Source organism: Phoca vitulina, unplaced genomic scaffold, assembly GCF_004348235.1.
Source record: "Phoca vitulina isolate PV1807 unplaced genomic scaffold, GSC_HSeal_1.0 scaffold11, whole genome shotgun sequence".
In the NCBI taxonomy this organism is placed as follows: domain Eukaryota; kingdom Metazoa; phylum Chordata; class Mammalia; order Carnivora; family Phocidae; genus Phoca; species Phoca vitulina.
Genome location: NW_022589714.1, coordinates 36,569,898 through 36,594,618, shown reverse-complemented (window position 1 = coordinate 36,594,618; position 24,721 = coordinate 36,569,898). Strand labels below are relative to the sequence as shown.

Here is a 24,721-nt window from a genome sequence, read left to right as displayed (position 1 = left end):
TGAATGTGTTTCTGGACATGTCCTGAGGTTCTTGTGGGTCACAAAAGTGGCGATAACCAGTAGCATTTGCACAGTTTCTTTTTACGTGAAGGAAAAACATGTAAAGTATACCCTGGGCCTCGCCAAGAACACAGATTTTAGAGGTTCTCTGTTTTTGATCTTTTCATCTTGTCCCTTGGCAACATTTGTGCTTCAAGAAAGTACCAAAGCCTTTAATTATTTATTGAGGATTTCAGGAAAAAAAAAAGTTCATTTTCTTAACCCTTTTATTTCCATTTTTAGCTACCACTTTTTCTTTCCTTTCTTTTTTTTCCTCTTAAAAATAAAACGAAGCTAATGTGATCACTTTCCCAAAGTTCTCTTTTTCCTAGTAAAATTCTCGGGGCTTCTTTTCAGTTTGTAACTCAATCCCCAAGTACTTGATAAAGAGGTAGGTCAGCTTTGAGGGACGTTGGCTGTAAAACCTGAGTCTGGCAGATTCTTACTGCCTTTGGCCAGGAGGTGTCTCTCTTACATTTAAGTTAGGGGAGAAAAAGGGGAGGAAAGAAGATGGTCTAGGGAAATAAACTACAGTAAAGTGCCCCAAACCCTTCAGGGTTCTGGTCCCGCTGAAGTGGGACATTAACTGGGCTCTTTTAGAAAGACAAGGGAAAAGATTCAGAGCTGCATAGTTGTGGCATTTTTGCAACTTACACGTTTCCATCGGAGGAGGGATTTATTTTTATTTTTATTTTTTTTTTAAATTTTTTAAAGATTTTATTTATTTATTTGACAGAGAGAGACACGGTGAGAGAGAGGGAACACAAGCAGGGGGAGTGGAAGAGGCAGGCTTCCCGCTGAGCAGGGAGCCCAATGCGGGGCTCGATCTCAGGACCCTGGGATCATGACCTGTGCTGAAGGCAGACGCTTAATGACTGAGCCACCCAGGTGCCACTGGAGGAGGGATTTTTTTAAAAAAAAAAAGATAAATAGTAAGTGCTCCTCTGGATTTTCGATATTTCACAGTCAACCAATTTGGTAATGAAATGCCACTGTCAGAGAGGCAAATTGATCACGGTGATGTTTGCATAGCTCAGTGAAGTTACAAAAGATCATTGATTGTATTCTTAAAATTGGTGAATTTCATGGTATGTAAATTATACCTTAAAATATTATTAGAAGATAATTAAGATCTGCCTTTGACTATAAATCAAGTCCATGAGCATTTGAAGGCATATGATATTAGCAATCTCCGGGGGGAAAAACAATGGCAGGTAAGACAATGTGATTATCACCAAAGAACTTGGAATGCATCAGTCACATTTAAAAGTATGAGCAAATCTCTGATTCTGCTGAGCACTGGTTAGAGTATAGATTCTCTTCCCCACCTTAAAGCAGATAAGGAAACAATTCGTGGAAAGCTCCGGATTTGCTTACTAGACGTGGAAAGCTGGATTTATGAAGAAAGACAAAAAAGAGTTGGGAAATAAAGGGGGCAAGAGACTGCACCATGAGGAATTTGGAGAATCGGCCAGCAGTTCCTGAGTCCACTGTTTTCTGTGGGAAGTTATGGGTCCTTCTCGCCCGGAGCCCTTCAGAAACGGTAGGCAGCCAGCTCTGTGCTTTCGTAATGCTGCACATCGGCTGACAGCCAAAGAAATGGACTTGCTTCTTTAAAGAGGTTCTTTTTCACGATTATAAAACTGACACCTGCTCATTATAAGAATTGTGGAAATTCATTTCAGTATAAAGGAGAAAATTTAAATCAACCACAGCCACCACCCAGAGACAACTTAATATTGTGGTACAAAAGCAATAGTGTTATTCTGTGGAATGCCCTTTGGGTTTGTGAAGGTGAGAAAGAGTGCTGATTTTTATGTCTTTCTACTTGGTGCATTCTTAGGATTGATTTGCCTCTGAGTATATTACTACTTCAATAATGGACCACCAGTTCTAAAGCCTGCTTATTATTCCCTCCAGGAAATGTTGCTCATTTAACCAGTCTTCTATTTTGAACTATTAGCTTATGAGAATGCTATTGATAATTTCTTTTTTTAATCAAACCTAACTTCCTTCAAGTTTGTGTTCTGGAACCCTATGAATTACAGCCACTTGAGAGTTCTTCAGGAGAAGATTTCCCTCTTCTCTTCTTTAAAGGTGCTGGTCTGAGGTTGGCGATCAACATGTGGGACAGAACCTTTCTATTGGCCTGGGATGTGACTATAAGGCCATCATTGAACATGAGATCCTCCATGCTTTGGGACTTTACCATGAGCAGTCAAGAACTGACCGAGATGACTATGTGAACATCTGGTGGGATGAAATTCTTCCAGGTGTGTAGAAACCCAAGGTACTTGGGTAGGATTTGCTGTTATCTTTATCACTTGCTGGGACCAACCCTGGGATGTCTGGGCCACATCTGTGTGTGGACAGAAGCTTCAGCTGGGAACACAGAATAGGAAATGGGTATGATTTGTTGGCCTTTGCTGTGGGCTGTGCTGATCTGATCATAACTGACCCTAGAAAAGGGCCTTAGGGAACGGAATATGTTGGCTAACTCAATGTTAACTGAAAGTTAATCAGAAACTTTTGCTTTGTTTCAGTACTTTTGTTGAAAATCTATCTAAAATGCTATCTAATTTTCCTGCCACAGTCAACTGACATCCTCTGAGGATGTCATAGTCATTTTTCTGGATGTGAGATCACATGTAGGTCTAGGAGTCTGCATGAAGTTTAGTTGAACGTACGATGACCCTAATATATACTCAAGAACCTTTTTGGTGCTTTACCAAATCAATGATAGGTGTTTAAAAACAAAACAAAACAACAACAAAAATGAATTATTTCATCTGAAATTGTCGCCCCAATTTTGTTAATTCTGGCTGATAGTCTGAGTTCTAGTTAATAAAAATTTACTGACTGGCCTTTCTTTCCACTGTCTTCCTCCTTCCTCCTTTCTAAGTACCTCTCTCCTTCTGCCTTGAGCAAATGTATGCAGAAGGATAATACAGTCTTATTTCACTTATTGTTATGCAGGTGTGTTATTCTAACAATTTCTATGTTTCTTTAGACTTCCTTGGACACCACCTTTCCTAGTTGCTTGAGACAACTAAGTAGAGTGCTTTTGAGTATACTAAAACACTTCTTTTTGAAAGATTTCATTTATTTATTTGAGAGAGAGAGAGAGCAAGAGCAGGGGGAGGGGCAGAGGGAGAAGCAGGCTCCCCACTTCTGAGCAGGGAGCCCAATGCCTTGGGGCTGATCCCAGGATGCTGAGATTATGACCTGAGCTGAAGGGAGACATTTAACCAACTGAGCCACCTAGGGGCTCCCACCCCCCCCCTTTTTTAAGATTTTATTTAATTATTTGGGGGGGAGTAAAACACTTTTATTGAACAGTTAAAAAGTCAATACTATATTTCTGAAAATATCTAGTTTTTAACTAGGAATTAGTTCAGGAAGTAGAAAAACGTTATTTTTGGCAGCAATAGATTAATAATAAAACCTTAATGTATTAAAATGCCTTGACTATTACCATACGTGGCTTTCACGAAGCAAATAATTGCCTTGGAATTATCTGCTTTATTTAGATTCCAATTTCATATATGGGTTCATATATAGAGTGCATCTCTAATAATTTTACTTTTAGGGAATTTTAAGATCTTGTCATACGTTAAAATTAAATACAAATCCCCAAAAGACTTCTGCCAGAACTAGCTCATTTTGAAGTACGGTGGATCAATGGTTCTCACATGAGGTAGAGTTAAGGATGGCTAATCATATCAAAATCATCTAAGGGGTTTCTCGATCTGGGTCCCTCCCACTACCTCATATTCTGATATGTCTATGAATGTGAAGTGGTGGGGAAAGGAGGAAAACTATGTGGTTTGTAAAAACCTAATACAACCAGGATTGAACCCCCCCACACACACACACTTCCACCTATCCTACCACCCAACCACTGAGCTAGACGCCAAGTAATATTCTTCTTTGCCTCCCAGTCCAATCTAGAAAAGTATTAGCAAGTGTTCACCCAGACATAAAATAGCAGATCAAATTTAATGTATTTGTCTCCTGGATGTAATTGTGTTATAACTGGGTCTGTGTAGGAGGGGAAGGAGAGTGGGGTCATTGGTCAAAGGACCTAATCTCCACTTGCAAGACTCAGGGCACTATTAGACTTTGTCTGTATTTGCCTAGAGACTTGGATTTCTTACCTTCCTGTACATAAACTTGGTTCTGCTGAGCATTAAATAAGGATATAGAGAACATTCACATGTTTAAGTCTTGAAGAACACAATGGTTAGTGCTTTTAAAATGATTTTCAGCCAAATGAGGTTCCCTTTCGCAGAGGGAGCCAACGCTTTTGCCCAGGTAATTTTCAGACTTGCTCAGTTCTTGGTTGAGCATGAGTTACTCAACATATGTTGCTTATCTCCTACCTATATTTTCATCAGGTATAATTCCATATATCTAAATTGCCCGCTGTCACTGGAGAACTGTTCTCAAATGAGATGTCAAATCAAGAAGATGGTAAGCAAGGGCAGTATTATTACTCAGGGTAATTTATAACGTTTATTGCATCTTGTCTTCAATTGATGATAAGTATCTAAGAAGATACAGCACTGGCAATATAGTTCTCTCCCCAAATATATCTCCATCTCTTAAGCCAGAATGCTGTTTTCTGGATCTGTTCTCTTTAACCAAGGAAAGACCTCAATTTCTGGGGTCTAGCATGAGTCTGCAAACTACAGACTGTGGGCCATATTCACTTGCATTTGTAAATAAAGTTTCATGGGAACACGGCCATGCCCATTTATTTGCATATTTTCTATGGCTGCTTTTGTGTTACAGTGACAGAGTTGAGTATTGTGAGAGACCACATGACTTGCAAAGGCAAAAGTATTTTCTATCTGATCCTTTACACAAAACATTTGGCCTCTGGTTTACAATATCACTTCCTTTTCAAGGCTCTCAGCTTCGAGTTCCCTGAATGCAGGACCTTGCCTGTCCTATTCTCTGCCAGGGGCCACCACCAATGGGCACAGCTCCCAGTATGTAGACAGTAGGTGCAGCAAAAATGCGTTGCATAAAATTTTTAAAAATTATTCAAAACATGTATTTGGTAAAGCCTTCTGATAAAAATCCCTGAATAATAAAGAATAAAATGATCTATTCTAACCTGATGATTTTAGTGAAAGTTAGGGAAAACCTATCCAGTGAATTTGGATGTGCTGTTCTTAAGATTGCACCAGGAGTCACCAGGAGAGCCCAGGCCAAGCCCTAGTCCTCACACTGGCTGGGTATGCTTTATTGTTCTACCCTTAGGGTAGGACAACCTAGGACCGAATGCTCTGGAAGGAGTTACTTTTCCCTTCCCTGTTTGGGTCATTTATTTATACAGTCCTGTGCCACCTTTGAATATGCTTTGATCCCTTTGAAGTTCAGTCTCCATGAAATCCCGTGATTTGGGAAGATGAAGCATTGGTATTCTCATTTTACAGTTAAAACAAAGTTTTGATCAACAGGATTCTTTGGCTTTTCCAAAAGCATTTAGAGACTCCCTCCAGCACCTACTGCCCACGTAGTGTGGCTCATCTTCAGTCCTAAATGCACCTGCGTTGGTGTCTTCACAAGGTGGTTACATGTTCTTCTCTCTAATTGTTAAAAACAACTGGATGGGAAGCTAGAAAAGAAGAACATGAAGATGGGAAGTCATGATCGGGGAGTCACGAGCATTCTCATCCAGTTTTCCTGTCACTCCCTAAGAAGGAAATTAAAAATCTGTGAACTTCTCATTATTGCAACTGAAACAGTAAATTCCTGATGGCTAGTGGATTAAAAAAACATCTGTTTGGTTTCTTATTTAAGCATTTCACATTGCAGCACATACTATCTTGTGCTAATCTCCTCAAAATATTTTCCTTTTCTATTTTGAAAGGAAAGTCAATTTTCTTCTTCCTATTTTATTTTTCTCTCCATGAGGCTATTTCTGAAAAGAGGTGTGAGTCTTGATTGACAGGTTACCCCTTTCCGGGCAGCTGTTTACCTTTCCCTCTGCCCCTTGGATTTCCTTTTTCTAACCCATGGAAGACCTGGCCAGGTACAGCTTTTGGTGGATGAGGTACTTGCCTATTAGCAAGATGTATCAATCCTGAATATTTTCCTGAATTCAAAAATTCCTTTTCCTGCCTTTTGGAATACCTACCTCCACTTTGATATTTTATCTTGTTTTCCTTAAAAGCTTATACATGTACATACACACACATTTATTTATTTATTCATTTATTTGTAAAACAAATCTTTGATTTAAACATATACATATATTTAATAATTTGTAGGTAAAATTTATATATTAATTATAGCATGTCTTTTTGTATTTATTTTTAAATGTATTTTTAATTTTTAGAAGTGTATATACTGTTATATAATTAATATCATAATATTATTTGTTACTATTAATTAATAATATGTGTTAATTTTATGTACATCATGCTAATTACCAAACATGTTAAATATGTATATATATTTAAATCAACTATTCGTTCTTTTTCTTTTCTTTTCTTTTCTTTTCTCTTGGTCTCTGGGTCTCTGCTTAAGTATCTAGTCAAAAAGGGCAGGACAGAGGAAATCATATAAATGAATGGGACCTGTGGATTCTCTCTCTGATAGGTTTCGAACACAACTTCAACACCTATGATGACACCGTCATCACAGACCTCAACACGCCCTATGACTATGAGTCTTTGATGCACTATGAGCCTTTCTCATTTAACAAGAATGACAGTGCTCCTACCATCACGGCCAAGATCCCTGAGTTTAACACCATCATTGGGCAGCGTCTGGATTTCAGTGCCACTGATTTGGAGAAGCTGAACCGAATGTACAATTGCAGTGAGTACTGCTGGGTCTGAGAAGTAGGTAAAAAAACCTCAACAGGGTTTTCCCCAGCCCTTCAGTTTCCCCTACATTTCCCTGCACTATTCCGTCCTGTTCTAGTTAAGGAAACCGGACAAACCACAGAACCTTAGTTTATCTCCAGAGTAACAAAAATTGTTACAGGATGGTTATGAAAATTAATTAGGTGGTTGTGTTTTACAAAGTAAAAGTATTGGACTGATGATGTAAGGAGCTGTAATTGTCCAACTTCTTCAGCTTCCTTTTGAAGTGTGTGTCCTTAGGTAAAGCTCAGGATAGGGAAAGTGTCTTTTATCCTGAAAAGTTCTTTACCCAGGTTAGTTGTTCCAGAGTCATCTAGTGCTCAGGGACGGGATGTTTTCTAAAATGACCCTATTAGTCTTCAGGGACACATTTTTAAATTCTGTTCAGTATGTATGTACAGAAGACCTACTAACTACAAAGATCTACTAGGCACCTCCTTCTCGACCTAAAGGGTTCCTTGGTGGACATTTATAGCACCTTTTTATCATTTGACTCTGTGAGATGGGTAGGGCTGCATCTATGTTGGATGTTCTAAGATGTAATGGGTGGCAGCAGGATTTGCATTAGAGAAAAGTCAAGAAAATGTGCTCTAGCTAAACAATGAGGTCTTTTTTAGCTTAAGACATTAGGTATGTGAAATAAGATGACTTAAATTTTTAACCAGGGGACAAAAATATCATTTGCAGCCACAACTCACACACTTTTGGACCACTGTGCTTTTGAGAAGGCAAACATCTGTGGGATGATTCAGGGTACCAGGGATGATGCTGACTGGATCCATGAGGACAGCACTCAGTCTGGACAAGTGGATCACACGTTGGTGGGACGATGCACGGGTGAGTGAAGGCAGAAAGTAAGCACACTGAGGTGGTTCAGCAGGTTCAATTAGGGAATGGCAGGCTGCAGGTTTTGCCTCAATTGTAATGTTAGTTATCAAACACTGGAAAGCCAAACAAACACAAAGAACACTTCTCATATCTTAATTATTAACTCAGTAAAAAGTATGCAGGTTCTGGGCATGCAAAAGAAAGATGCATTTAAGTGATGACAAAACTAATACAGACATATAGTTGATAAGACATGATTTTGTAAATAAAGGTAACATCTCTAGAGCAGTGCCCTCCAATAGAACCATAAGGCAAGCCACATATGTAATGTGAAATTTTCTAGGAGCCACATAAAAAAGAAACAAGAGAAATTCTTTTTAGCAATACATTTTATTTAACCCAGTATATTCAAAATGTTAGCATTTTGACATGTAATTAATAGTAAAGTTATTAATCAGCTATTCCACACTTTTTATACTTGGTATTTGAAAGCTGGTGTATAGTTTGCCCTTATAGCACATCTCAGTTTGGACTGGCCACCATGCAGGTGCTTAGTAGTCACACATGTTGGGTAGCACCATATTGAATGGCACGGCTTCAGATAGTTCTTATGCGTGGTTTGCATAGTGAAAAAGCCATAAAATCAGACAGACCTGTATTTGAAATCTGACTCCACCACTTGCTGATTCTAACCACAGATAACTGTTTTTGTTGGTGTCTTTTTTTAAGTCTTTACTTTTGTAAGCCTCTCTGACTGGTCCAAGATGCTGATACTTACCAGTGAGGATGGAAGGAGCTAAGCATGGAGACCCTCTAGCTGCAGACCAGCAACCTCCCTCTCCATTTCTTTCCCATCTTCCCTTTCTGTCTAGAGGTTCCATTTTTTTTTAAATTTCTATTTTAGCATCCTTTTATGTTGTGCTTGTCTCAGAAATAATCTCAACCCTATAGGTTATCATCAGTTTTTAAAGACTAGACTGTTACAAAGTCCCTCAGTCCCTACCTGTGTGAATTGGTTGGATTTCCTTCATAGAAGGGACCCAGCTTGTCACCCAGATGTCAGGCCACTGGGGTCAGAGGTGACAAACGATTGCAGCTCTTCCTCCAGCCTTGGCAAAAGGTGAAAGTCTCTGTCACCCATCATATTATCAAACACATAATCTCATGTGTCCAAAGGGTGATCTAAGTCTGAAGTTCCCTCTAGACTTCCATTATAGTATCTCATCCAATCTCTCCTGGGGGCTTGCTGCTAGACTACTATACAATTTCCAGCTGAACAGAAGAGTGACCGTCTTAGGAGGGAAACATGTTAGAACAGCGTTCCAGCACCTTAATAGGAAAGGAAAGGACCATACCCCAGAAGAAATATCTAGAAAATTTTTACCAGGTTAACTTGAGCAGCCATTATGCTTCTTCCACAGGAGACATTTAATGGTGGTGCTTTCCCTCTGCTAGAGAGCACTGGTGGTGTTGAGGTAGATGTTTAGACTCAAAGAGCACAAAGGATCCCTCGGGATAGAAGCCACCTCCCATCTGAAACCAGGAGAGAATGAATGGACACCTTCGAATTAGTAGCAGCGCCTGGGCAAGAATTCAGGTCTCCCGACTCCCAAGCCTGGGTTACTAGACTTTCATTTCCTACCCGTGAGGACACCTGGGTGGAATTCCTCAGCAAGGATCATAGCCGTGTGAGCTCTTGTTTTATTTAACCCAAGCACTCAGTAATTCGCAATGCCGAGAGCTCAAGCTAGTAAGTTCAAGTACTGAGAATAACATGCAAGAAAATATCATTTTCCTGATATAATATTAAAGCCATTAGATATTTTTAAAGCTTTGTAGAAAGCCTATTCAAACACTATGCTTGCTGCCATCATGGAAGGTTCAATGCCCCACATATGAGGCAGGATGAAGCAGAGAGCCATATTGCCAATGTACCTAGAACTGCACTAGATGCTCATTTCGTTTTTACTTTGTGAGATATTTTGAGTAGATACTTTGGTAAGAAGTTGAATTCTGGAGGACAGTTTAAAGGACTTCTTTATATGCGAGAATTGTTCTTTGTGCTTCACTGTGATGTGCTGATTTTCCAAATGACATATTCCTTTAGCTGCCTGCTAATTTGGGGGGGAGAGAGTTCTGAGATACAGGAGTTGAGCAAACCTCAGCTTGGTTAAAAACCTAGACATTTTTCACCCTCCTTTTCAGTGGTCTTTCTTTCTTTCTTTCTTTTTTTTTAGATTTTATTTATTTATTTGACAGAGAGAGAGACAGCGAGAGAGGGAACACAAGCAGGGAGAGTGGGAGAGGGAGAAGCAGGCTTCCGGCTGAGCAGGAAGCCCGATGCGGGGCTCGATCCCAGGACCCTGGGATCATGACCTGAGCCGAAGGCAGATGCTTAACAACTGAGCCACCCAGGCTCCCCTTGAATGCCCCTTCTTATGACACAGTAAAGATGATTCTTCACCACCAATAATACATCCAATTACAGGCTAGGAACGGGTGAGACTGAACCCTTATCATTGTGAATACTTTAATTCCAGTCCCTAAACATTGGAATCCCATAGTCTGTTCTACAACCAGCAGATGAGCTCTTTTCCTTGGAATGGGTCTCTAAACAAGAAAGCCAATGAGGAAAATAGTATTCATCTCAAGGACACTAAATTTCATCAAACTTTGCTTGAAGCCCGTGTCTCCTTAAGTCAGAGGAATACATTTCACGAACTTGGGGACAAAGGCAGTGGAGAGCTGGGGCTTTTGCCAGGGAGTCTGTCCATGGAAACCGAAAGAAGACACACCACCTTCTTTTCATTTTCCCCGGAAGAGTTCTGGCTTTTGTTGCCTGGGTAACTTTGCGGGAGCATGGGACACCCCAGGGTATGGACCGGTGGAGATGGGTCAATGGGCTGCTCTCCCCACAGGAGCCGGCTACTTCATGCACTTCAGCACCAGCTCGGGGATGGCAGAAGAGGCAGCCCTGCTGGAGTCTCGGATTCTCTACCCAAAGAGGAAGCAGCAGTGCCTGCAGTTTTTCTATAAAATGACAGGAAGCCCTTCAGATCAACTGGTCATCTGGGTCAAGAGGGATGACGGCACCGGCAATGTTCGCAAGCTGGTCAAGGTGCAGACCTTCCAAGGTACCTAGAGACACTCGTGCAGGGCCTGATTTTGGCTTAAGTCTGGGATCTTGCTCCATCTTCTCCTTCCCTTTCCCCTTCCTTTGCTTGATTCCTCCCCTCTCTTTGTTTCTTCTTCTCCTCTTCCTCCTCCTCTCCCTCTTCTTCCTCGCTTTTCCTCCATCCCCCTCCTCCTCTTCTAAGAGCCCAGCATAACATCTGGTACATTTTAACCCCTCCATGAATATTTTAAGCCCTCAGAAATCAGAAACTGCATCGAGAATTTAGGTGAGGCTGAAATATACTTGTGTAAGGGGCAATCAGAACATAGAAATCCAAATTTCACTACAGCTCTGGAGACAGCCAGGGCAGAGAAAATGGGTGATTTGGGGGTAGAGCTGGAAATAAAAGCTGGTGCTGCTAGAGAGAATGGTTCAGTAGTTGACAAGCGTTTCTTCAGTTGTTTCAAAAAACTGAATGAATACATTTATTTATTTATTTATTTATTTATTTATTTATTTATTTATTATTATATTCAATTAGCCAAAATATAGTACCATTATTTAATACACTGAACTAACATGAAGCCTACTTGTGAAGTTGGAGGTAATTAGGACGTGTGTATGTATTAACTTCATTACCATCATTTACATATTCCTAAGGGTTATTTTATGTATTTCTATAAGAGGGTCAGCATGAAAACCTTAAAATACTAAGGGAGGTACTTGGATTTGAGGGTAATCTAGGTGTAGGTCGAGATCAGGGTTATAAAGCTAAGTTTTTACATTCTTTTGTGGTGGTGATGGTTCATTCATAACCAGAAAAGGAGAGACACACATTCCTCTTTTTCCATTCAACAAAGAATTTCTCAATTAAGACGAGTCTTGATAGAGGAAGCATCATTTGAGTACTTTTAGGAGAACCTGCTGCTCTTGAAGTGTGGAGGCTTCCTTAGAGGTCACTCCTTAGAACAGGTGTCTGAATCACCTCTACCCAGGCCTCCATGGGCTGCCTGGGAGTACTACAGATAATGGTTTTGAGGGGTTCACTTTTCTGGCTGAAATGTACAGAGCATCTTTATCAAATGGAGGGATTGATAAGGGAAATCTGTGTCCTAAGATGGCCGACTGACCCAGTGAGAGAGTCCCAGTCCTTGCCCTGGGGATCATCCGGGTTCTTCTCCCTGCCCCGCTTCGCGCATGCACTGAAAGTGCCAAGTATGTGGAAGTAAGAGTGTATAAATTACCCCTTTTGTTTGTGCTCAAGGCTCAGACCTTTGGAGACCACTCTCCTCTGAGCCTGCCGGCATTAAATAAATCTCCTATCCTCCAAGATCTCCAAGTGCTGCTTGGTTCTTCCGTTGGGTGATCCAGTCCAGGTTCTGCAACAGGATGACAGCTAGGTGCCCTCTAAGAGTCTCTGCCTACATGGTAATGGACCCTCAGGTCTTCCTTCCAGTACCATGTTCCCACATTTCAATCTCAAGGTGACAATCCATATGAAGATGGTTTAACCCTGTTGAGTAAATTAGTAAAAATCTTGTGTGTCTGTCCCTATTCCAGACATCCTGACACCCATTACATCTCAGATCCATGTGTCCTCCACGTGACTGCAGTCCCGTCCCCAGGAGACGGTACTTACATCAGTTCATAGGTTATAGATGTGGTCGATGTGCTCTCCTCACCCTTCTCCCCTACGTGTAGGTAACCTAACCACATGGCCTGTGCTCTGCTCTCCCAAGACTGAAGAGTGCCTTGATCTCCCTTTGCTCTCAGTCATTCTAAGGACGACTTCGAGGGACAGATCTAACAATGTTCTGTTTTCTGGAGTGGAACTCTGTATGTAGATTTCTGGTTATAACACACAGAAAGAGGAAAAATACTTCTGAAGCCCTCTGGCCAATTGCATTTCAGACTAAACTTCGGTAACACTCATCTGTTTGAATTCATTTTAGCCAACAGGATCCCCACTTGGAATGTAGCATTTTTCTTTTCCTTTCTGAGCGCAGTGCTAAGATACACCCTGTCAGAATATGAAAGTAGGGGCAGATCTCTAGGGAATTATGAGTTGCTCTGGCCTGGAGGTTTCCTTCTCTAGACCTTCAAGCTCCTTTCTGGTTTCTTATGCTGTGAAGCACTGGACCCCATGTTTGAGAACATCCTTCTCAACTTCTTATCTCAGCTCTTTAGCCAAAATTCTCACTTCCAGCTCAGTCTCAGGAAAAAAAACAAGTAAACCTAATTTTCACTAGAATGTGAATATCTGGATAGTGGTAACTCTTTTTGTATTATTATTATTATTTTTTTAAAGGATGGATTCCCTACTTGTTGGGACTTCAGATAATATGAAGAGAAAATATTGGATGTTAGTGGGTGAGTCAGTATTGCGTAGGGGAGATCCAACTAGTCCTGTATGTGAACACTCACTCTAGAGCATACCATATATCTCTCTGGCATCAAGTCATAGGTTGGACCATATGAAATCACCATTATTTGACTTCGAGCTTACAAAATGACTATTTTTACGGTTCAGCCTATTACTTGGGTATTCAGTGCAAACATTAGGGGATGGGGTGCATTTATACCATGAAACCCGGGGGAAACACAGAACCTATGGAATTGAATAATAATGGAAAACAAATTCTGATTAAGATTTGAATATGAATATTAAAATAAATCATAGTATATCTTTCTATAGCTATTTTCCCTCTGTAGTATGTGACTTTGGAAAAGTTCCTTAACCAGTTTACAACAGTACCTATCTCATAGGGATATTGTGAGGGTTAAATTAGATAATTCATATAAAGCACTTGGCATGCAGGGCGCCTGGGTGGTTCAGTCAGTTAAGCGTCCAACTCTTGATTTCAGCCCAGGGCATGATCTCAGGGTCTTACTCAGTACAGAGGGTGCTTGTCCTTCTCCCTCTGCTTCTCCTCCCACTCTCTCTCTCTCTCTTTCTCTCTCAAATAAATAAATAAATAAACAAACAAATAAAATCTTTTAAGCACTTGGCGTGCTACCAGGCTCATAGGTCATGCTTAATAAATGTTGGCCACAGTTGTCACCAACCTTCTTCTCTGTCCTCAGGAGATTTGGACCAAAATTGGAAAATTGCCCATGTGACGCTCAGAGAAGAAAAGAAGTTTCGCTACATGTTCCAGGGCACAAAAGGTGACCCCCAGAACTCAAATGGGGGAATTTACCTGGATGATATCACTCTGACGGAAACCCCATGCCCCACGGGCGTTTGGACCATACGGAATTTCTCCCAGGTCCTTCAGAACACGGTTCCAGGGAAGAAGCTCCTGAGCCCTCGATTCTACAACTCAGAGGGATATGGTTTTGGGTTGACCTTATACCCAAATGGCAGATTCAGCTCCAGTAGCTCTGGCTACTTGGGACTTGCTTTTCACCTATGCAGTGGGGAGAATGATGCTATCCTGGAATGGCCAGTGGAAAACAGACAGGCGGTAATGACCATCCTCGACCAGGAACCTGATGCCAGGAATAGAATGTCCTCAAGCATGGTGTTCACTACCTCCAAGTCCCAGACATCTTCAGGTAGGTGCTCTAAAATCTGCTGCTCACCCCGAAAGGGCCGGTGGATATGACTCCCATCTGTATACAAGAGATTAATCTTCCTCTCACATTTCCTCCTTGGGTAAATCAGGAACATGGTCATGTTGGAATATTAAGTCACATTTTCAATGTCATCTTTTCTCCCATCTCTTTTCCAAATTCACTTATCCAGCATTTATTAAGGGCTTTCACTGTGCCAAACTCAGTGCCAGGTACCTAGAATATAAGCCAGCCAGGCAGTTCCTGCTTCACTGAACGCAGTCTAAATGAGAAGAGAGATACTGACCATCATTTATCAAATACTCAGAATTTGCTAGCCTCTGTGCAGAACTAACGCGCTAACTCCTGAAATATCAGTGACTGTCAGTATGTTAATGAAATAAACTCGTATCAAAAAGAAATGGGCAGACTTTTTTATTTTTCACATGAAAAGCCTTAAGCCTTAAAAGGAAGGGGCTCTCACTGTCCCTTCGTCTTCACTGAGGAAGTGACTCAGTAATGGACAATTTGATCATTCAGAGCTCTGGTTCCTGCCCCTCCCCCTTCCCAATTCTGAGTTTTAATTTTCCTAGAAAGCGTAAATAATCTGATTTTTTCCAACATATTTTTTTTCTAACAAAGCTCTATATACTCATTAAAGACCGGTTGGAGAGTGAAGTATAGAGAGGTAATGTGATGTTATGTTACCTATTACTTTGCAGCAATAAATGACTCTGTCATCTGGGACAGGCCATCCATCATGGGATCCTATGATAAGGACTGTGATTGTTTTAGAAGCATTGACTGGGGCTGGAGTAGTGTCATCTCCCACCAAATGCTAAGAAGGAAGAGTTTCCTTAAAAATGACGACCTTATACTTTTTGTGGACTTTGAAGGTATGTTTGCAGATCTTCCTGAATAACGAATCCTATGCTCTGGGGCTTCTGCTGATTTTGCACTGATTTTTGAGCATCTCATGGAGGATGGGATTTTTTTTTTTTGAGGACCAGGTTAAAAAAAAAAAAAAAGATATGCTCTAGGAGAGCTATTGCTCAAAGACTCACATCTTTATTTTAACTGGGTCTTGGGAGAAACTAAAACTTTGGTGTCATCTTTTTTGATAATTTATCAGATATGACCATTTGCTAACTTCAGTTTAGTTTTGATCAGTCTATCCATGCTAGCTTTTTGCTTCTTTTTTTAAGTTATAATAAATAAAAATGTGATTGGATTACTCTGAAAATAAAAATAGCTAGCATGAGAATCAGCTGGATTCAAACCACCTTTCCATGTCACTAAACATGGAGTCCACCAGGGAACTTTCTCCAGAAGTGGAAGTTAATTGTAGTCAGATGTTAATTGCAGATCTTCCTCACTGCCCTTTGTCTATTTCCTCAAGATATCACCTACCTTAACTACACTGAAGTTCCAACTCAAAACACAAGGCTGATTCCCCAAGGCCTTGTTCTCCAGGACCAGGAGCAGCAGGCCTCAGAAGAAGGTTCGGGAAAGGTCTTGTTAGAGAAAGCGCTCCCCAGCAGCCTGGACCAGGGGCAGCCCAGCCGACAGAAGCGGTCAGTGGAGAACACAGGCCCTCTGGAAGACCACAACTGGCCACAGTACTTCAGAGATCCGTGTGACCCGAATCCTTGCCAAAATGAAGGCATCTGTGTGAACGTGAAGGGGATGGCGAGCTGCAGGTAGGCTCTGTGGCTGAGGGGAGGCAGGGGGCAGGTCAGCAGGGGTGAGCTAAACATTTGCTTAACCTGGTAAAAGACACCGCTCTCAGGTTAGGGTGATGAGTACTTCAGAGGGCCACCTGGACACGGCTGTCCTTGATTCCACAAAGCTGTGCTCTGAATCAGCTGGCTTATGCTGTCAGGACATAGCTGGGGTCCTGCCGGGGCAGAGGGGCCCCAAATCTCCCAAATCTTGACTTTCATCCCTTGCCCACCTCTGGGACGTGGTCAAAAACATCTTGAACGTTGTTGGGATTTTGAACTCCACTGCAGTGCTCACAAATGTTCCAGAGCTGTTAGCCCAGGAAATGCATGACCTGCCTCAGTGGGACTGGGGACCAAGCTTAAATCTTTACTGACTGCCAATGGTATTGTTAATTATCAATTATTATTTCTATCATCTATTTGTTCTGTTGTACTATGATTATAGTTACGTTTTCAATAATAGTAATAAGAATATCTGATAGTTTTTGACTGCTTACTATGTATCATGTGCTCTCCTGAGCAGTATACATGCATGATCTAAATTATTCCTGACAGCCACCCTGTGACATAAGGACCCTCCTTCTCCCCATTTGGTGCATAAGGAAGTTGAAGCTTAGAGAGGCTAAATAATTTGTCTAACATTTCTCCGACGGCAAATACCGGAGCTGAGACTTGCATCCAAGTCTGCCTGTCTGCACAGTTTGCTAGATTTAATATTTCTTTTTATAATGTTTGTTGTTTGCATAAAATATTTCATAAAAGAATATACGTGATGACAGAAGCATCAGTTTCATTTGGCAGAATAATGGCAGAGGTAGGGACTAGCCTGCTTGGCTCAAAAGACCTACATTTCTTCTGAGTCCTTTTCAATCTCCACTTTGTTTCTTCTTTTTTAAGCTTTTATGTTGAAATGATTTTAGATTTACAGGTACATTTGCAAAAATACTGCAGAGCTTCTCATTCCCGAATGTTAACATCTTACACAACCATATCACAATTAGCAAAGCCAAGAAATGAACATTAATGCAACTAAATGCAATTAATAATAGCATTCGCTAAACTACAGACCTCATTCAGATCTCTCCATTCTTTTCACCAATGTCCTTTTTTTGTTCCGGGATCTAATTCAGGGCCCTTCATTATACTCAGTTTCATGTCTCCTTGGCCTCCTTCACGCTGGGACAACCCCTCAGTGTTCCCTCCTCTTTCGCTACCTTGACACTTTTGAAGAGTCCTGCTCAGTTATTTTGTAAGTTGTTCCTCCATTTGGGTGTGTCTCATGTTTTCTCATGGTTATACTGAGATCGTACATTTTTGGCAAGAAGAGCAAAGATGAGGTACGCCCCTCTTGGTGGGTCATTCAAGGGGCACGTGATGTCCGAGGAGTTAAGACTGGTGATAGTAACCTTGATCACCGGGTCACGGGGTGTCCATTCCTCACTCTGCAGTTAATACATGTCTTGGGAGAGACATTCAGAGACCATGCAGGCGTCCCGCTTTTTCTCGAATCCTCACCCACTAGTGTCATCATCCTTTGGTGGACCTGTTGCCACAGTCGCCCTGAAATATTCCAGTGGTGATTTTCCATCTCCCCCACTCCCTCCGTGTTCAGTAAGTGAAATTCTCATGTAAAGAATAATGGTCCACTCCTCCCGATTCATGGACTCATGCATGTCTTTATATCATGAAGGGCACATAAACATTTACTTTCTTCTCTGGGCCATAGTTGCATAATGTCAGTCTTGCCTTTGTAGCTCATGGCATCCTGGCCTTGGCCTTTGAGAGCTCTCCCATATTGGCTCCTGTACCCTTTCAGCACCCACTCACTGTTTCATGAACACAGTCTTACTTTCTGGCACCACAGGATACTCCCAGCTTATCTTTTACTTCCCCCATCCCAGCCCTGGAATAAAGCACTTTTCCAAGGAGCGCTGGTTCCTTCTATCTGAGAATGACCTCCTTGTTTCTTGAGGGCTCCACAGCCATTGGTCTGCACCTCTCAGCCGTTGGGGCTTTGGATGCCAGATTTCCATATGTGCCCCAACTAGCCTCACCCTCAGAGTAAGGACGACCAGTGGTTCCCACTTGTGTATCACCCTCTGCTCAACCAAAGCATCCCTCTTCCACAAACCTGCAGTTTGTGGGATAAGCTCCTCTAAGGGAATCCTCGAGAATATCATTAAACTGTATTTGGAGGGGACTAGGCCAGGGAAAAATTGAACGAACTTGCTATTATGCACTGATTTTATAAAAATTTTATTTATTTATTTGACAGAAAAAGAGAGAGAGAGAGCACATGCACAAGCAGGGGGAGAACCAGAGAGAGAGGGAGAAGCAGACTCCCCGCTGAGCAGGGAGCCCGATGCGGGGCTTGATCCCAGGACCCTGGGATCATGACCTGAGCCGAAGGCAGATGCTCAACTAACTGAGCCACCCAAGCGCCCCTATTACACACTGATTTTTAAGAAGCCAATGTCTAGGCTAGTGATGAGGAAGGTAAAATAGTTCCAGAATGAGTAAAAAGAGTCCGTGACTTCTGACTGTCACATTCGGCTCTGTGGTTAGACTTTGCGATGAGAATGTTGTTTGAAATGAAGGCTGGAATTGCTACCCTAGAAGCGAGGAAACATCACTCCCCATGCCTTGGGTCTGAGATTAGTTGATCTCCCCACCAGATGACATTAAAACACAAACAAGCAAACCCGAGGTGTGGCGGCCCCTGTGTGACTGTGTCCCAAACAAGGCAGTAAGAAGTGTGCTCGTGATCTCGCAGATTTTGGGGCGGCCTGGGACATAGCTGGTAGGATCCTCACCTTACAGCAACATTGTAATGGACACCATCTGGAAGTTCTCGAGCCCCAGCTAATGGTTGGGGTCAGACTCTATCTGGAGAATTTCCCTCGTAACTTGCAGTCTGAACCCGCGTGGGCCACACATTCTTTAAATGCCCCAAACCTTCCTTCCTGAGCCTCGCATGGGATGGGTCCAAGGACACCTGGTCTGGAGACAGGCCTCCAGGGATTAGACTTCAAGTGTGAAACACTGACTAACCGTGTGACCTTGAGCCCCTGATTTAACCTCTCTGGATATAAATAAAGGATTGCAAAATGAGGTTATGAGAATAGTAATAACCACCCCCTCCTGGGGCTGTTAGGAGATTGAACTGACTCATATAAAGCCCTTGGAACGGGGTCAGGCATGTGGGCCACTCAGTCAGGGTCCCCTGCCCCTGTGGCTGTCAGTGCTGGTAGCTACAAAGCAATGGGGGCTCGGGTGCCTCCCACACCCCTCCTCTGTCCCGCCCCCCCAGGTGCGTCTCCAGTCATGCTTTCTTCTACACGGGGGAGCATTGTCAGGCCATGCAAGTGCACGGCAGCATCCTGGGCCTGCTGATCGGAGGCACGGCCGGCGTGATCTTCTTGACCTTCAGCATCATCTCCATCCTTTCTCAAAAGCCAAGGTAGTGACCTGACATCAGCCAGATCACAGAAGCACCTTCTCTACTCAGACCTTCCTTTCTGGACCTCAGCGCAGTTTGGGGGTGGTTATCAGCCTTGCTTTGAACAGGCCTCCAAGGACCGCAGCCTCCAGCCTCCTGTGTGACCATTCTGGTTTTTTCTGCCCCCCCTTCCCTCCCCCCGTCCCCACATGGTTCTGTTACCCTGCTCTGAATGTAGCTCATATGTCCTGTGACAGTACTCATTACACTTCATTTTCAATCCCTTGTTTAATCGACTGTCTTTCCCATCGACTGTAAGCTCCTCGTGGGCAGGCCCGCGTTTCCCATGTTCGCTTCCAGGCGTGCCTGGCTGGCCCATCGTGGGAACTCAATAAATGCGAATGAATGAACTGATAACGAATGAAGAACTAAGTTATAGAAACTTTCATTTCTACTGCAAATAAAATATGTGATGAAACCTACATGTTGTTTATATTAAAATCAAAAACTTGTTTTTCATCAGACACAATAGTACTCTTTAAGGGCTTATGTGTTAGAGGAAAGATTCCTTCTTACAGTAGGACTTTGCGGCATTTGCTTTCCTTCTCCTCTGATTGTAAAAATAGATCTTTATAAATTCAATAAATATTTAGTCAGTACCTTCTGTGCATCCAGCTTTGTGTGTGTGTGTGTGTGTGTGTGTGTGTGTGTAGAAGAGTTGTCCAAAGCTCTTCCTCAGATCTTTTTAAGTCTAAAGCATATTTTATATACTATTCCAGTATAAAATTATTATGTTAACAAACTGACAGGAGCTAGTAGAAGAAAGTTTTAAAGCAGTTAGACACACTTTCTTTCCACAGTTGCTAAGGAGATAAAACTATCTGGGGCAAGGAAGTTCCAAGACAGATCAAGTCAAAGGAAATCTAGGATTCCCCTGCCCAGTTGGTATAGGCTCCACAAAGAGCTGGCTCTGGACATTTAATAACAGAGTATGTTTCAAGGAGCCTGAGTGGTCCCCAGCTTTAAGGGTACCAGCTTCCTAAGTACACACTTTCTGGCCATTCTGGAAATAACAGGATGGGTTAAGAAGAATCCATTGCATGTGAAGGTGTGAGGAGAGTTTGTAGCAGGTGGAAACAACACCCCCTGGGGACTGACTCTCCAGCCTGAGGTCATCGGTACCTGCTGGAGGGCTGGTTTACGGGCACCACCTGCTTCGATGGAAAATGGGTCTGGAAGTCAGGTATGCCAGCCAGGTGCATCTAACCAGCTGAGCAATTTTAGTAAAATCACATAAGCTCTTGGTCTTAGTTCCCGAATCTGTCAAAGGGAAGTAGCAGTTAACCACCTCCTCACACCCCACTTTAACATGTCCGGGGTGGCAGGGTAATAAAATGGGATAATGGGTAAGAACATATTTTAGAGCCAAATGCACACAAAGGTTACTGTTTAATTTTCAGATTAGATGAGACACTATCCAGCCCCCAGCCTACACTCCTGTCTCCCAAGACCAAATTGAAAATAGACAGCTTTTTCTCCATGGGTTTCACAGCCTGCAAACCCACGCTGCCTTCCCAGCTAGGTCTGGAGAAGGTCATGCCCTCCACAGTTTCTCAGTGTTTCACTTTAGAAGGGAGCTCCAGGCTAAACAACGAAAAATACTATCGTTGTTTTCTTTCATTTTATTAGAAAGAAATGTGCTCTGGGCCATGCCTGGCTTAGACGTGGTCTAGTTCAGAGGGAGAGGCCCCATTCCTAACCAAGGACAACATTGTTTGTACATGTGAATTCTCTCTGGAAGTAGCAGAAGCTCAAGTATCAAGAGTAACCTAAGTTTTTGATCTAGTAAATTATAAATTAAATATAGTCAAACAATGGTAAGAAGGTCCCAGACTGAGGGTCAAATATTTTGCTATTTCTCTGTAGGTTCTCAGATCCAGCAGCACACCTACTACCTAGGAGCATCTCTGTTGATGATTGATTGTCATTTCTGTTGATTAATTGATTAAGAATCCGGCACATCGTGGATGGGACATCACATTTAGCTTTTCTTTGAGCCTGAAGTTCTCAATCATTCCAGGAGGATTACTTTATTCTTTTGAGGTGTTGGGGTGGTGATGGAAAAGTAGGCATTCATGTTGGGAGAGAGACAGAGAAATACCCATTTCATCATCTCTAGGCATTGTGGGATTTGGGATTTAGATGAGCGACGTGAAAAAGCAGGAAATTTTCTCTGTATCTGGGTGCTTGGTCAACAGAGTGGGAAGGAGTCAGAGTAGTTTGAAAGTCTGAAAATGTCTCACATTTCCCCCCTACACCCTATCTCTTATCCTTCTCCCTTTCCTCTTCTGGCTCGTTTCCTCCTGAACTGGCCTGAGCCAATCTGGCCATTCTCGAATGTCACATTCTTTAGTACTATCTGGAGCCTGTGATGGTAGAAGTGGGTGCGACCCATATCCCCCTACCTCAAAAGTCACAATGAACATTAACATATTTATTATCTATCAAGCCCCACAAAAGTCACCCAACCTATTTTGTAAATGTAGTAAAGTCTCTGCTCTGTGATTTTGCTTTCCAACAAACATCTTGGATTAAAGGTTCACTCAAGGCATGTGCAACCAAATAATCTGAAGGCCAGGAACAGACAACTGGCTATTCCAGGGTCTCTCAACCTGGGCACTACTGACATTTTGACCTAGATATTCCTTGTCGTGGGTGTTGTGCTGCGCCCTGTAGGATGTTAGCAGCATCCTGGCCTCTGCCTCACTAGACACCAGCAGAGCCACCTCCCTGGTTACAAAAACTAAAAATGTCTCTAGATGTTGCCAAATGTCCCTCGGGGGCCAAAGTCATCCTGGTTGAGAACCACCGGCCCGACCGGATCAACCAATGAAATATTCTAGCAAGTGAGGGAGATCAGAACCAAACTGAATTGTAATCTAAGCTTTCTCCTCCAAAGTTAGCTCACTGGGCCTGCCAGTGTTTTGTACCTATAACTGTTTGATAATTCCAGTTTACTAATGCAAAGATGACTTCTAGCATCCTCTAAACTAATGAAAACCCTCTGGTGTGGTTTGGGATAGCAATATTGAAAAGTTTTTGCTTTGGATATTTCTGCAGCACAGACTTTTGCTTAGGGTCCCTCAGTGCTAATGACTGTGGGAATGTTGCAGAGTACTTTGACAAGCATCTAACCTCCTCTAGCTCTGGATTATAGTGGACCTGAATACTGTGTCCATTGTAATATGATATTGATGTATCTCTGCAAGTAGATTATAGCCAAACACCTTCTCTTCTCGAGCTCCTCCTTTCTGATGAATTATGTCTTCCATTTTTATGGCTTGAGGGAAATCTAGGGATCCTGAAGTTCTACTCAGATATTTGAGTAAAGTGAGCAGATTCTAGAGAGAATGAGTGCTGCAGCCAGGTCAAAGGTCCATTTAATAGGAGAATCTATTGTCCCCTTTTGGCTACCAGGGAAGCTTAATAAGACCAGTGAGTGGCCTGGGGGGTGGAAGGGATATGCAGTGTAAGCTAATCAACATCTAACATGATGTGAAGATCTTTTTTGCTTGGTTTTCTTTATTACGAATATCATTTGATGTCTAATTAGTCACCAACTCACATTTCCGTGTATTTACAACTATGGCTAAAAGAGCTTTCCTATGTTAGTTATATAAACATAATATATTTTTCCAAAATCTTCAAGCAAAATTAATTTTCAAAGATAGGTATTGTGTTTAGCTATGAGTACTGTTTAGTGAACTATCACAAACCCTAATGGGTAGGGGATGGGAGACAGTGGGGTGGGATGGTAGCAATCTCTAATGAATACTGATATGGAAGAAATGACAGAAGACAAGGAAATACAGATCAGAACCACAATGAGACACCACCTCACACCGGTTAGAATGGTGAAAATCAACAAGTCAGGAAATGACAGATGTTGGTGAGGATGTGGAGAAAGGGGAACCCTCCTACACTGTTGGTGGGAAGGCAAGCTGGTGCAGCCACTCTGGAAGACAGTATGGAGGTTTCTCAAAAAGTTAAAATTAGAACTACCCTACCATCCAGAAATTGTACTGTTAGGTATTTATCCAAAAGATACATAGTGATTCGAAGGGACACGTGCACCCCAATGATTATAGCAGCAATGTCCATAATGGCTGAACTATGGAAAGAGCCCAGATGTCCATCGACAGATGAATGGATAAAGAAGATGTGGTATATACACATGACGGAATATTACTCAGTCATCAAAAAGAATGACATCTTACCATTTGCAATGATGTGGATGAACTAGAGGGTATTATGCTAAGTGAAATAAGTCAGTCAGAGAAAAAGAGATCTCATATGATTTCATTCATATGTGGAATTTAAGAAACAAAACAGGTGAACATAGGGGAAGGGAAGGAAAATTAAAATAAGATGAAATCAGAGAGGGAGGCAAACCATAAGAGATTCTTAATCATAGGAAACAAACTGAGGGTTGCTGGAGGGGAGGGGGCGATGGGAGGGGTAACTGGGTGATGGGCATTAAGGAGGGCACGTGGTGTAATGAGCACAGGGTGTTATATGCAACTGATGAATCACTGACCTCTATCTGAAACTCATGATACACTATATGTTAATTGATTTTTAATAAAAATAAAGATAAAAAAAGAAATGAAAGAAGAGATTTGACATGGGTTAAGCAGCCCAACAGGGTTCCTGTGCGTGTGTGTGTGTGTGTGTGTGTGCGCGCTCGCACACATACATGCACATTAGTGTATGTAGGAGACAGATCAAAAGGTCAGATGGGACAAGATAGTGAAGACAAGACCCATCTCTCTCCACCTTTCACAATTTGGTCTGGAGCTGGTTCTGCAACCCCAGCATGGACTGAGACGTGGCTCCGTGTGGGACAGAGTCCCTCAGGCCTAGACAGATTTACGACAGTTTTACCCAAGTGTGACGCAACAGCTCAATGGAAATCATCAGTAACATGTTAAAGATTTCTGTCTGGTCAAGAGAGTAAAAGGAGAGTAGAAAAGTGGGATCACCCCTCTTTGCTCCCTAAACTGGCTGTCAATCAGTGTTGAAGACAGCGCGATGCTCTCACCCATGCAGAATGAAGCAGAGCATCCAGATAATTCACTTA

At 42.2% G+C, this 24,721-nt stretch overlaps 1 protein-coding gene across 1 annotated transcript in view; it reads left to right on the top strand.

Annotated features, from left to right (window-relative positions):
- MEP1A (meprin A subunit alpha) overlaps positions 1 to 19,606 on the top strand; it is a 35,044-nt gene extending 15,438 nt beyond the window's left edge. The window contains exons 7-14 of the mRNA XM_032410224.1: positions 2,137 to 2,312; positions 6,652 to 6,873; positions 7,608 to 7,757; positions 10,667 to 10,882; positions 13,948 to 14,421; positions 15,141 to 15,314; positions 15,818 to 16,118; positions 19,453 to 19,606. Of these exons, the coding sequence (XP_032266115.1) occupies positions 2,137 to 2,312; positions 6,652 to 6,873; positions 7,608 to 7,757; positions 10,667 to 10,882; positions 13,948 to 14,421; positions 15,141 to 15,314; positions 15,818 to 16,118; positions 19,453 to 19,606 (1,867 nt within the window). The remainder of the gene's footprint in view (positions 1 to 2,136; positions 2,313 to 6,651; positions 6,874 to 7,607; positions 7,758 to 10,666; positions 10,883 to 13,947; positions 14,422 to 15,140; positions 15,315 to 15,817; positions 16,119 to 19,452) is intronic.
- Positions 19,607 to 24,721: the final 5,115 nt, after the last annotated feature.